This window comes from Aethalodelphis obliquidens, unplaced genomic scaffold (assembly GCF_003676395.1).
Source record: "Aethalodelphis obliquidens isolate GAN/ISIS:26980383/991018 unplaced genomic scaffold, ASM367639v1 scaffold42, whole genome shotgun sequence".
NCBI lineage: Eukaryota > Metazoa > Chordata > Mammalia > Artiodactyla > Delphinidae > Aethalodelphis > Aethalodelphis obliquidens.
Window position 1 is genome coordinate 13,236,522 of NW_020837986.1, and position 13,658 is coordinate 13,250,179.

At 47.1% G+C, this 13,658-nt stretch overlaps 1 protein-coding gene across 1 annotated transcript in view; it reads right to left on the reverse strand.

The window, feature by feature from the left end:
• TTLL9 (tubulin tyrosine ligase like 9) overlaps nucleotides 1-12,201 on the reverse strand; it is a 38,796-nt gene extending 26,595 nt beyond the window's left edge. The window contains exons 1-3 of the mRNA XM_027078082.1: nucleotides 12,146-12,201; nucleotides 8,012-8,123; nucleotides 6,877-7,062 (exon numbers count right to left, since the gene is read on the reverse strand). Of these exons, the coding sequence (XP_026933883.1) occupies nucleotides 6,877-7,062; nucleotides 8,012-8,123; nucleotides 12,146-12,201 (354 nt within the window). The remainder of the gene's footprint in view (nucleotides 1-6,876; nucleotides 7,063-8,011; nucleotides 8,124-12,145) is intronic.
• Nucleotides 12,202-13,658: the final 1,457 nt, after the last annotated feature.

Here is a 13,658-nt window from a genome sequence, read left to right on the forward strand (position 1 = left end):
CTCTAAATGTTTGATAGAATTCACCTGTGAAGCCATCTGGTCCTAGACTTTTGTTAGTTGGAAGATTTTTAATCACAGTTTCAATTTCATTACTTGTGACTGGTCTGTTCATAGTTTCTGTTTCTTCCTGGTTCAGTCTTGGAAGGTTATATCTCTCTAAGAATTTGTCCATTTCTTCCAGGTTGTCCATTTTATTGGCATAGAGTTGCTTGTAGTAGTCTCTTAGGATGCTTTGTATTTCTGCGGTGTCTGTTGTAACTTCCCCTTTTTCATTTCTAATTTTATTGATATGACTTCTCTCCCTCTTTTTCTTGATGAGTCTGGCTAATGGTTTATCAATTTTGTTTATCTTCTCAAAGAACCAGCTTTTAGTTTTACTGATCGTTGCTATTGTTTTCTTTGTTTCTATTTCATTTATTTCTGCTCTGATCTTTACGATTTCTTTCATTCTGCTAACTTTGGGTTTTGTTTGTTCTTCTTTCTCTAGTTCCCTTAGGTGTAAGGTTAGATTGTTGATTTGAGATGTTTCTTGTTTCTTGAGGTAGGCTTGTATTGCTATAAACTTCCCTCTTAGAACTCCTTTTGCTGCATCCCATAGGTATGTATCACCATGTTTTCGTTGGCATTTGTCTCTAGGTATCTTTTGATTTCCTCTTTGATTTCTTCAGTGATCTCTTGGTTATTTAGTAACGTATTGTTTAGCCTCCATGTGTGTTTGTGTTTTTTATGTCTTTTTCCCTGTAATTGATTTCTAATCTCATAGAGTTGTGGTCAGAAAAGATGCTGGATATGATTTCAATTTTCTTATATTTACTGAGGCTTGATTTGTGACCCAAGATGTGATGTATCCTGGAGAATGTTCTGTGCGCACTTGAGAAGAAAGTGTAATCTGCTGTTTTTGGATGGAATGTCCTATAAATATCAATTAAATCTATCTGGTCTATTGTGTCATTTAAATCTTGTGTTTCCTTATTAATTTTCTGTTTGGATGATCTGTCCATTGGTGTAAGTGAGGTGTTAAAATCCCCCACTATTATTGCATTACTGTCGATTTCCTCTTTTATAGCTGTTAGCAGTTGCCTTATGTATTGAGGTGCTCCTATGTTGGGTGCATATATATTTATAATTGTTATATCTTCTTCTTGGATTGATCCCTTGATCGTTATGTAGTGTCCTTCCTTGTCTCTTGTAACATTCTTTATTTTAAAGTCTATTTTATCTGATACGAGTATTGCTACTCCAGTTTTCTTTTGATTTCCATTTGCATGGAATATCTTTTTCCATCCTCTCACTTTCAGTCTGTACGTGCCCCTAGGTCTGAAGTGGGTCTCTTGTAGACAGCATATATATGAGTGTTGTTTTTGTATCCATTCAGCAAGCCTGTGTCTTTTGGTTGGGGCATTTAATCCATTCACCTTTAAGATAATTATCAATATGTATGTTCCTATTACCATTTTCTTAATTGTTTTGGGTTTGTTTTTGTAGGTCCTTTCCTTCTCTTGTGTTTCCCACTTAGAGAAGTTCCTTTAGCATTTGTTGTAGAGCTGGTTTGGTGGTGCTGAATTCTCTTAGCTTATGCTTGTCTGTAAAGCTTTTGATTTCTCCATCAAATCTGGATGAGATCCTTGCCAGGTAGAGTAATCTTGGTTGTAGGTTCTTCCCTTTCATTACCTTAAGTATATCATGCCACTCCCTTCTGGCTTATAGAGTTTCTGCTGAGAAATCAGCTGTTAACCTTATGGGTGTTCCCTTGTATGTTATTTGTCGTTTTTCCCTTGCTGCTTTCAATAATTTTTCTTTGTCTTCAATTTTGCTAGTTTGATTACTATGTGTCTCAGTGTGTTTCTCCTTGGGTTTATCCTGTATGGGACTCGCTGCGCTTCCTGGACTTGGGTGGCTATTTCCTTTCCCATGTTAAGGAAGTTGTCGACTATAATCTCTTCAAATATTTTCTCGAGTCCTTTCTCTCTCTCTTCTCCTTCTGGGACCCCTATAATGTGAAAGTTGTTGCGTTTAATGTTGTCCCAGAGGTCTCTTAGGCTGTCTTCATTTCTTTTCATTCTTTTTTCTTTATTTTGTTCTGCAGCAGTGAATTCCACCATTCTGTCTTCTGGGTCACTTATCTGTTCTTCTGCCTCAGTTATTCTGCTATTGATTCCTTCTAGTGTAGTTTTCATTTCAGTTATTGTATTGTTCATCTCTGTTTGTTTGTTCTTTAATTCTTCTAGATCTTTGTTAAACATTTCTTGCATCTTCTCGATGCAAGGATCTGAAGGCTGGCCCACTCCTGGGAGACAGGGGACTCCTGACAGCGACTTGGGCTTGAGGCCTCCGCAGGCCTCGTTGAACTTCCGTCAGGCCACAGGGCATTAGGAGACTTCGCCCACCTTTCCTTCCCTCTCTCCCTCACTGGGGTTGGCCTTGGTGGGTTGACAGCTCCCTCAGCCTCCCCAGGCTCCCTCCGCCTCGTCTCACAGGCCAAACTCTGGCCTGTTAAATCTGTTTCTCAGAGGAGCCAGACAAACACAGCTTGTAACTGTTTTTCGATACAGTTGCTTTCTTTCATAATCAAACATACTTTATGTTATGCGTTTAAAAACGCTATTCTGTGATGGGGTCCACACATTACACCAGATGCCAAAGAGAACAGTTCAGAACCCCTGCCTTCTTGTTTGAGCTACTGTGAACTGGGTTTTCTGTTATCTGTATCCAAAACATCTCAACTCTTGGGAGATTTCAGTGAAAAAGTGTGAGAAGCTCTGGTTGGGGTAAACCCGCGTAAGAGAATGTTAAAACTCGGCTCTTACCATCCTGCACTTTGGACAGAGGCCCCCCAAAGCCCAGAGCAGCACAGTGGTTGCCCAGGATGCTCACAGCCCTGAGTGAAGCGTTAGACCAGTTCTGTGGACACACAGAGAGACGGACAGACAGGGTCCTGAGAGCCCAGCACCTGCTTCCTAGCCACACAAGGGAGGCTAGAGGAGCAAGCGTGGTCCCTATGATCTGGGTCCTGTCCGTTCCCCTGACAAACCAGAGGGCCTGGGCTGGTGGGAGGGGAGAACACTTAGATGGAAAAAAAAGTTCGGATTGAGATGGGCTTTACACTAGACTGATGGGGTGGCGTGAAGGGGGTGATGCTGCCTGCTCCCTTCTGAGTCCAACTCAAACCCCTCTTTCTAGGACTGCTCTGCCGTCACGAAGAGGAAGGTGGAGGCTCGCAGGCCCTGGGGAACAGGGCAGAGGAGACATCTGAGGGAAAAGGCAGGCGGGTGGCTGCCCCAACTGGCCCGGCCACTGCAACTATGTGAACTACGTGAACATTTTTTCTTCTTTAACTTTTCCCCACACCAGAGGAATCCAAACAACAGGATCCCAGAGCTAATGATCTAGCTCAGTGGTTCTCAGAGTGTGGTACCCAGACCAGTAGCATCCTTATAACCTGGTATGATGGTTAATGCGTGTGTCAACCTGGCTGGGCAATGGTGTCCACTTGTTTGGTCAAATGCTCGTCTAGATGTTGCTGTTAAGGTATTTTATAGAGGTGATTAACATCTAAAATCAGCAGACTTTAAATAAAAGATATCAGTCTGGATCATCTGGGCGAGCTTCATCCAATCAGGTGAGGGCTTAAGAGCAAAACTTGAGGCTTCTGGAAAAAGAAAGCAATTCTGCCTCAAGACTGTAACAGAGAAATCCTGCCTGAGTTTTCTGCCCTCACAGATTTCAGACTTACCAGCTCCCGCAATATCACATGGCCAATTCCTTATACACACACTAACGGTTCCATTTCCATGGAGATCCCTGACCGCTGCACCTGGGAATTTGTTAGAAATGCATATTCTCAGGCCCCACACCAGGCCTACTGAATCCAACACTCTGGGGGTGTGTGCTTTAATAAGCTTTCCAGAAAATTCTCAAGTTTGAGAACTGCCCCTCTATATTCTCACTACTCAAAGTGTTGTCTGTGGACCAGCCCCAGTGGCATCACTGGGAGGTGGTTAGCAATGCAGACTCTCAGGCCTGCTGAAAGGGGCTCTGCATTTTAGCCAGATCCCTGATGATTTGTGAGCACGTTAACATTTGGAAGCACTGACCCAGTGCTCCCCAGGGGCAGGGGGAAGAGGCAGTGTTGTCTGGACTCCCGATGATAACAATAAAAACGGTTAATTATTGGGCACCTAAGTGCCAAGCCCTTTATACAGCTTGTATAATTCATGTGTAACTTCACTGAACCCTCTCACAACCCTGTAAGGCAAGTATACCCATTAAGGCCGTTTTACAGACGAGGAAATGGACTGAGAGGGGTTTAGTAACTTACTCAGGATCACACAGCTCATAAGTGGTGGATCAGAATCAGAACCAGGCTTCTAACTAGAAGCACCCACTCTCCACGCCAGACAGGGCGCCTCAGCGATTCAGGAGAGAGGACACACACACACACACACACACACACACACACACACACACACACACACATGGAGCCAAGATTCCTCCTCTTAATTACAGCTGTCTCTGCTGCTAACAAAGGCGGGGGCTGGGAAAGGAATCAACTTAATATGCAATTGCTTGTTCCCAATTTGCACAAATTACCATTTGTCTGAGGAGATAATGGTGGGAATTGGGATCCGCCCGGTGGGTTGCAGTGTTCATCTGCCTAACACCCTTCTGAGCCCTCCTCGCTGGCCTTCCCGCCTTCCTGGGAAGGGGGCCGAGCCTTCCAGTGAGACTTCAGGAGGCCTGGGTAAATCCTGGCTCTGTCCTCTTTGGGAGCACTTGGTGTTTTTTGCCAGTTTCCCCCTCCACTCACCTGTGCTATTGGCTAAATCTGCATCAGCCAACACTAGCCCATCTCCAGCTCCACAAGGGGGGCTGCCCCCTCCTACCTTACCCCGAACTCCCTTCCTGGGGCCAAGCACATTTCCAATCCCAGAAAATACTAGGGGGGCTTTGATGATGCCATTCAAGGCTATGGTGGCATTGTGGTGAGAGCCAGTCCTGGCACGAGGAAGGGCTGAGGGGCCGGCAGGTGCTCTGGTACCCTTGCCCGCCACTCAGTTTCTTGATCTAGGGCTTCCTCCAGATGCAAGGCCTTTGGTCATGCAGTTCCCTCTTCCTGGAATGCTCTTCCCTACCTCTGCCCTTCTCCAGGCTGACTCCTCTGCATCCTTCAGGTTGAAGCTCAATACTAATTCTTTTTAAAAAATTTATTTGTTTTCTTTTGTTTGTTTGTTTTTCAATACTAATTCTTATAACAACAACAACTATCATTCATTGAGGACCTAATATGTGCTGTACCTGTGTTAACTCATTTAGTCACACAACATTATGTGATAGGTGCTATAGTTATTCTCACTTTGCAGATGGGGAAACCGGGACACAGAGAAGTTAAGTAATCTGCCTGAGGTCACACAGTAGCTGGTACAGCTAATATTTGAACCAAGGGGTTTGGTCTCAGAGCCCAATCTCTCACTTCTTCCGAGAAGCCTGCTGAAGGGCTGGGGGAAATCCTCCTGCTGTTTCCTCTGCTGGCACCATTCTCCTTATTGACACTTAGCACAGCTATAATCACACGTGTATCCTCTGCATACTGTCTGCCCTCAAGGAGGGCAGAGACCCACGTCTGACTTGCTGAGAGCTGTATCCCCACCATCTAGTTCTGTGCCTGGCACATGGCAAGTGCTCCATAAGCATTTGTGGGATGCTTGAATGAATAGGTCTCAGGCTCCTCATCTTTAAATTGGGACTGGTAATACCTCCTCCCAAGGACCATTACAAGAAGTGGGGCAATGCAAGTAAAGCACTTCTCACAGCCTGGCCATTGTTTTCATTCATTTCAGGAAGAGAGACTCTGGATTCCCTGCCTTGGTGTCCTGAGGATCACTTGTTTATCTAGTGAACATTTATTGAGCATCTACTGTATACCAGCAGTCATAGGTGCTGGGTCCACACACTGCAGAGAGGAGGAGATGTAGTCAGTCCTTTAGGGCAGTGGTCCCCAAACTTTTTGGCACCAGGGACCAGTTTTGTGGAAGACAATTTTTCCCACGGACAGGGGTGAGGGTGGGGGTGGTTCAGGCAGTAATGCGAGCGATGGGGAGCAATGAGTAGCGGCAGATAGAGCGATGGGGAGTGATGGGGAGAGATGGGAAGAGATGGGGAGAGATGGGGAGCGATGGGGAGAGATGGGGAGCGATGGGGAGAGATGGGGAGCAATGGGGAGTGATGGGGAGAGTTGGGGAGCGATGGGGAGAGATGGGGAGCGATGGGGAGAGATGGGGAGAGATGGGGAGAGATGGGGAGAGGTGGGGAGAGGTGGGGAGCAATGGGGAGAGATGGGGAGCAGTAGATGGAGCGATGGGGAGTGATGGGGAGAGATGGGGAGCGATGGGGAGTGATGGGGAGAGATGGGGAGAGGTAGGGAGCAATGGGGAGCGATGGGGAGCGATGGGGAGCAATGGGGAGCAATGGGGAGCGGCAGATGGAGCAATGGGGAGAGATGGGGAGTGATGGGGAGTGATGGGGAGCGATGGGGAGTGATGGGGAGCAATGGGGAGAGATGGGGAGCAATGGGGAGGGATGGGGAGTGATGGGGAGTGATGGGGAGAGATGGGGAGCAATGGAGAGCGATGGGGAGCGGCAGATGAAGCTTTGCTCCCTCGCCCGCCGCTCATCTCCTGCTGTGCATCTGCTTCCTAACAGGTTCCGGACCGGGAGTTGGGGACCCCTGCTTTAGGGAAAGGCAGATGGTGCATCTAAGGCTGAATTCCCAGGCAAAGTCCTGTCCTTCTCCATTGGCAGACTCCTGTGTCAATGGAGGATCCCTGCTCTGGTCCCTGGGACACCCCCTCTCCCCAGTCCCCAGCACTGGGCACTCACAGGCTTCATGATCCAGGTGATTCCTGGGTTTTTGCGAAACTCCTCCACAAACAGACGGTACTCGCAGGGCATCTCAAAGGTTTTGGGGAAGAAGTCGCACTTGGCTGCCTCCAGCTTTCCCGCCTCGCGCTCCAGCTGTTTCCGGAAGCGCTTCAGGTTCTTCACCATGTAGTTCTTGCGGGTCAGCTGAGCAGCATGATGGACAGGCAGGCCATTGGCGCTCATGCCCACTGCCCTGCACCAACCGTCCCACCAACTGCCCCTCTCCAACCACCCCACCAACTGCCCCCCACAGCCCCCATTCTCTGTATGGTAAGAGTAACAATAAGAGGGACTCCCCTGGTGGTCCAGTGGGAAGGACTCTGTGCTCCCAATGCAGGGTGCCTGGGTTCAGTCCCTGGTCAGGGAGCTAGATGCTGCATGCCGCAACTAAGAAGCCCGCATGCTGCAACTAAAAGATCCCACACGCCACAACGAAGATCCCACGTGCCTCAACTAAGACCCGGCCCAGCCAAAATAAATAAATAAAAATAAATCTTAAAAAAAAAAGGATTAAAAAAAAGAGTAACAATAAGAGTAACTTTGACTGAGAGCCTGCTATTCTATAATTATCCCCACTTTACAGGTGAGGAAACTGAGGCTCAGAAGGTTGTCAGTTGCCCAGAGCTATCCAGCTAACAGGCAGCACAGCCAGGGTTTGACCCGGCCTGTCTGATGCCAAAATTCTTTTTCTAACTGCTAAGCTGCACTAAACTTTTTAAATCTCCCACCACTGGCCCCTCGAGTCCCATCTTTGTGGTATGGTTCCTCCCAGAGCTCTCTCCCATCTCCAGACTCCAAACAGCTCAACTTGCCTCACCCTGAAATCACATAATCCCTCAAGCATCCTGCTTCTTTAGCCTTCGCACCTGAAGTCAGACGGCCCATGACCTCAGTCCCCTCCCCAAGGTGGGCTGTTCCTCAGGTCTGAGATCCCTATTCCCTCACACTATTTAGCTCATCGTGAATCTAGGGCACATGTCTCTCACCTGGCATGTACCCCAAATTCCCTTGTACTTTTCCATTCTGGTCCTTGGACCCCCAAGCCAGCCCCTGCTCATTGCCACACCCAGTCCCCTGGGCCCACCCAGCTCACCTCGTAGTGGTTTCGGAAGTGACTGATCCGCACGTGCTCATCCATGTAGGTGTGGTCGAAATTCTCCCGGAGCCAGCTAACATCACACCAGTAGAAATCCCACTCCCCTTCACTGGGGGTGGGGGTGGGACAAAAGTCAGGACCTGAGGACCTCAGCACTCCTGGAGATGTGGGGCCCAGGGAGGTGCAGCTGAGGGGTAAGTGGTGGTGTGTCTGTCCATCAGGTAAGTCTCAAGGAGGTGGCCTCGGGCTGTCGCTGCCCACCATGTACTTTGTGAGGCCAGAGTGAAAACTACAGAAATGTCCCTGCAAAAATCCAGGCTACTGGTTTCCTTCAAACAATCAGCAGATCTGGCCACGTTGAGCCCAGATGCCCCCTGGCACCCACCGCCTTAGACAGGGCACACCCTCTCCAGATCACAGTCCCCACCATGCCCTATGGCCCATGACAATGGGCCAACCTTACGTGGTCATGTTACCTGCCTGGGCTCTGGAAGCATCCAAGTAGCCACCCCTGAGCCCACACGACCAAGCAGTGGAAACAGGCAACATTTATAAGCTCTTCCCAGTTCAGAAAGCCCTCCTCTCACTGAATCCTCAGAGCAGCCCCAGAAGTGACTACGATCATGCCTGGATCCCTAAGACGGGGACAGCCTTGCTCAGTGAGGACATGGCAGCCTCAGGATTCACACCCAAGCCTGCCCGACTCCAGATTCTGACCCTGTTCTTCACCACCTTGCCAGAGAGGGGGACAGGAAACCAGACTGATCTACCAAATCCAGATACCAGAGCTGGAGTACACAGAGGAGGCGCTTCAAAAAGACTTGACAGGAAATGAAATGCACAACCATGATTACTTCCAAATTTTTTAGTAAAAAATTACAGATTTAACTGAAGCCCCGCGTATATTCCTGACTGATTCTATCTCCTACTCTCCTGTCCAAAAGGAAGCCATTAGACTGAATTTGGAATCATTTCTATGAGTGTCTTTATAGTTTTACTGTGTATATATGTGCGTATCCATATGTGGCACATGGCATCGTTTGGCATGTTCTTAAAACTTTCTAATGGCTGATACTTACTTCCACTTCCCATGTGCCAGACACTGTTCTAAGTACTTTACAAATATTAACTCATTAATCCTCATAGTAACTGTTAAGTGTTAGGTTCTTTTATTATGCCCATTTTAAAGATGAGTGAAGTGAGGCACAGAGAGGTTAGGGAGCTCACCTAAGTTCATAAGCTAGTAAGTGGCAGAGCAGGACTGGAACTCAGGCCATCGGGTTCCAGATTCCGAGCTCTGTGGTTAGAGCTACTCTTGTCTATTTCCTTTCACAATTTGCTTTTTTTTTTTTAACCCACCTTTTGTTTTAGTTGAATGAATAATGGATGAATGAATGAATAATGAAGTATTCATTCATTCATACAACACATAGGTGTTGAGGCTGTCTTGGTGTCAGAGACAATGTTGGATGCAAGGATATAGGGGGAACAAAAACACCTGGCTAGGTGGTACATACAGTCCTGTGGGGAAGATAAAAAATAAACAAGGAAACAAATACACAACTCTCTAATGAGGAATTGTGAAATGTTATAACCCAGTTGGAATAACCCAGTTGGAGGCCATGAGGCAGGGCAGCTGAGGAACCTATTTAGGTGGAGGCTACCCTGTGGAGCTGACCTTTCAGCTTAGATCTGAATGGTAAGGAGGGACAGCCAGATCAAGGGCAGTGGGGAGAGGGTTCCAGGAGTGGGAAGGATAGGAACTGAGGCCCTGAGGTTGGAAAGGGCTCATTCAAGGATATGAAAAAAAAGCCAGAGTGGAGGGAGAAACGTAAGGGATGACACTGAAACTGGAGTAGGGCCCAACAAACAGGGCCTTGTAGACCATGATGTGGATTTTGGATTCTTTTCTAATTCCACAAGTTTGTTCATTTTGTACACCATCTTCATGATTATCACAGTCAAGTTGCTCTTAAATCACCCAGGAAAACATTAAACTGCTCAACAAGGCCAACAGGAAATCCAGGTTCTTTCTAACTTCTCATTCTGCCATCCTTAACATGTTGTCTTCATGCTCATCATCTCAAGGTCACAAGATGGTTGCTGCAGTTCCAGGCATCAAGGACAACTTTCTTTGTGGGAAGCAAGGGAGGGGACAGCTCTGGCCACATCTGTTCCAAACTCTGACCTAACAGGCTGATGGTCTGAATTGGGACCTCGTTCTATCTGGAAATACCAGACCCCAGCTTAGGTCCTAAGGAAAAGGTCTCACATTCACCGAGCCATGTCTGGTGTAAAGGCCCTGGCCTCTAGCCTTTCCTGACTTGAGGACTCTCGAGGCAATTTGGGATCAGCCAGGAAACAACCTGCTTCATGGACTCCCACACTATCAGCACCAGACGAACCCTCAGACCTTCTTCCACTTGACCATGGAGCAAGGCTGAGGAGAAACAGGGGGCAGCCTCAGATCACGTGGCAGGTCAGGACAGTACCTTTTCCCATATACCTGCCGGTCACCTCCCCCGCCTCATCCTCCACTACATCCAGTTCTTCTGGATCCAGGGAAGGAACACTCATTCTGATATTAGCGTGATACATGAGAGAACCAAGAAGGAAAATCCACAGTAGCTGCTATCATCACCACCATCACCATCATCACCAACACTGTAATACTCCCCAAAGTGCCAGAGAGAGGACTCTGCCATCTTGGATTCCCCATACCACGCTTGCCACCGTCAGCCAATTCCTAATTTTTTTGTGGGATGATTTAGTAAGGGTCTGTCTCCTCTGCTAGACTCCAGCACCAGGCAGCAGGAAGCATGCATTCACCTATTCACTCATTTGTTCCTTCAATTACTGAGAGGCTGCTAGAACAGGGAGGCTGAACCTGGGACTCTGCAGACAGCCAGGCTAGGTGAAAACCCTAGCTCAAGCCCTGACAAGATGGTATATTCCAACACTTTCCAACACGGTGTATTTTTCCACTTTCCAACATGGTATATTTTTCCTCTTTTTGTCCAGTTTTTTCATCAGGAAAATGGAGATGATGATAGCACCTACTGGAAGGTTTACTGGGATGATTCAAAGAGGTCATGCGTGTAAAGTGTGGAAGAGTGTCTAGGAGGCTTAGTTGTTGTTATGCAACAAATATTTATTGAAGACCCTGGCAGGGTAGCTGGTTGCCCTCACCCCTCATATCTATTCTCTCCTTTTTCTACAGTCATAGAATTTCCAACATTTACCTAGAAAATGTAGTCTACATTTTTCAGATTCCCTTGCAGCTAGGTGTGTCCACATGGCTAAGTTCTGGCCAGTGAAATGTGAGGGACTTCTGGGTTGTGTCCTTCAAGGGTAGGACATGCCTTTTCTTGTCTCCTTCCTACATCCTGCTGCTTGGAATGTACAGGAACTCCACCTCAGACCATGAGAATGAGGGTCTCACTCAAAGGATAGCAGAGTGGAAAGACGGAAGCAGATGGGTCCCACATTTCCATACCATCTTTGAACCTCCTATATCTGGACTTCAATGGGAGGGGTAAATAAACTTCTAGTCTGTCAAAGCCTCTTTTATCTTGTGTCTCTGTTACATGCATCCAAACCTTAACCTTCACTAATATTAACACCTACTACGTGCCAGGGATTGTTTGCTTTTTCATCTCAGTATCCCCAGGGCCCAGCATAGAAGAAGAAATGTAGGCTTAGGGGTCAAAAAACTTGTCCAAGGTCACAGAACTAGTAAATGGCCAGGACCTGCCATCACCGGAGGATTCACCCCACAGGTCTGTGATGGTTGCATAGAGAGCTATAGGACACTGGCTGTGGAATAGTCAAACTGAACTGGGTTTGAATCCCACTCTGACACTTAGGTGCTGTGCGACCTTAAACAATTGACTTAATATTTCTGAACATATTCACATCTTTCTGGATGGTTATAAGGCTTCAATAAGACAGAGATGACATCAGTAATGCACCTAACACATTGTGAATGCTAAATAAATGTCGGCCCCTGTCACAGCCAAATTGGGACAAGTCCCAGTGGCCACCCAAGGGAGCTGGGACAAAAACGAAGGGAGACAAGGACCTGTGAGACAAAGGGAAGGAGAAACAAGGCTGGGGGTGAGGGCTTCTTACTCCTTTACTTCCACCCATCCTGGCCTGTGGTGAAGGACATCCATGAGGGTATTCATAGGAGTGGTCTTGAACCGGATTGATGCTCTCTGCTCTCTGCAAGACATGGCAATGGAACACTTGCTCAGAATCAACAATTCCCTAGGACAGTCCAGGGATAGGAAAAAAGGGAAAGGAAGAAAGGTCAAGTTCCGTACATGGAAATGCCAAAACATAGAATTACTGAATTTTAGAATTTAACATCATAGCGTGAAACAAAATAATCAAATTGAGAATGATAGAATCTTTGAATCATTGAAAAATAATAGCAATCATTGTCTTCAGTGCCTTTCATGGTCTGGTTGCTTTACATATGCCATGGCTAATCCTTATACTAAATGATACGTTTTTGCAAATCCCCCTTTCTGTCACTCATCTGAGAAGATGGAATGGATATACTTTTCCCTCTTCCTCCTATCAGGACAACTAAAACCCCAGGACATTAGATATAAAACAAGTATAAGAAGACCCTGAAAGGTGGACAGAAGAAGGCAGATCGGCTAAGGACCTCAGGACCCATGGAACAGCATGTGGTGAATTCCCTGGGTTCTCTCTTTGCCTCATAGATCCCAGATGTGGAGATGAAGAAGCTAGCAAGTCTGAAACACCAATGGGCACAGACAAAAAAAACCCTCCAGCAAAAGCCTGCTCTCTCCAGCTGACAAAATCAGGAAAGGAACACTTAAGACAATAACTTCTCTACTCTGGCCAACCCCAGCAGAAACAAATCTGTGACCTACGCTCACTTATGCTAGCAAAGGCTGAGTGGGGAATCTAGACTTCCCACCAGGCTGTAACAAGGTACCCAATATCCCCCCAAGACCCCTGGCTAGGCTGGTGTCAGAGAAGGTCAAAGACGTAACCGGGACTTTCATCCCTAGCAGGTGGTAGTGAGGTGCCCACCCCTGCTGTGTCAGTGGAGACCATGTGCCTGGGCTTCCACCCCCACCTGGAAGTAAGGAGGCACCCCTCTCCCTTGGGCTGATGTCAACGGAGGCCTAGTGGAGAGTCAGGACTTTCAATACCACCCAGTGGTAATGAGGCTGCACTTCCTGTGGTGTTCATGTGAGTCAGGTAGGGAGCAGTAGCAAGGAACTCCTAACCCTCCTGGCCAGGGTGGTATCAGCAGAGGCCTAGTGGAACCAGAACTCCCATTCCACCCAGCAGTAAGAAGGAACCTCCTTTACCCTCAAGTGTCAATGGAAGTCAAGTGGGGAACCTGGACTTCTACACTCTATGGTAGTAATGAGGTGGTACCATGCCCCCTTCCCTGGCCGGAGTGATGTCAGAAAATGTCACCTAAAAGAGGCTTAAACAAGATCCAGAGTTCTATGGCATAATACCCCAAATGTTCAGGTTTCAACTGAAAATCACTTGTCATACCAAGAATCAGGAAAATCTCAATGTGACTAAGAAAAATCAATAGATACCCAAGAGGGAAGAGATATGGGAACATATGTATATGTATAACTGATTC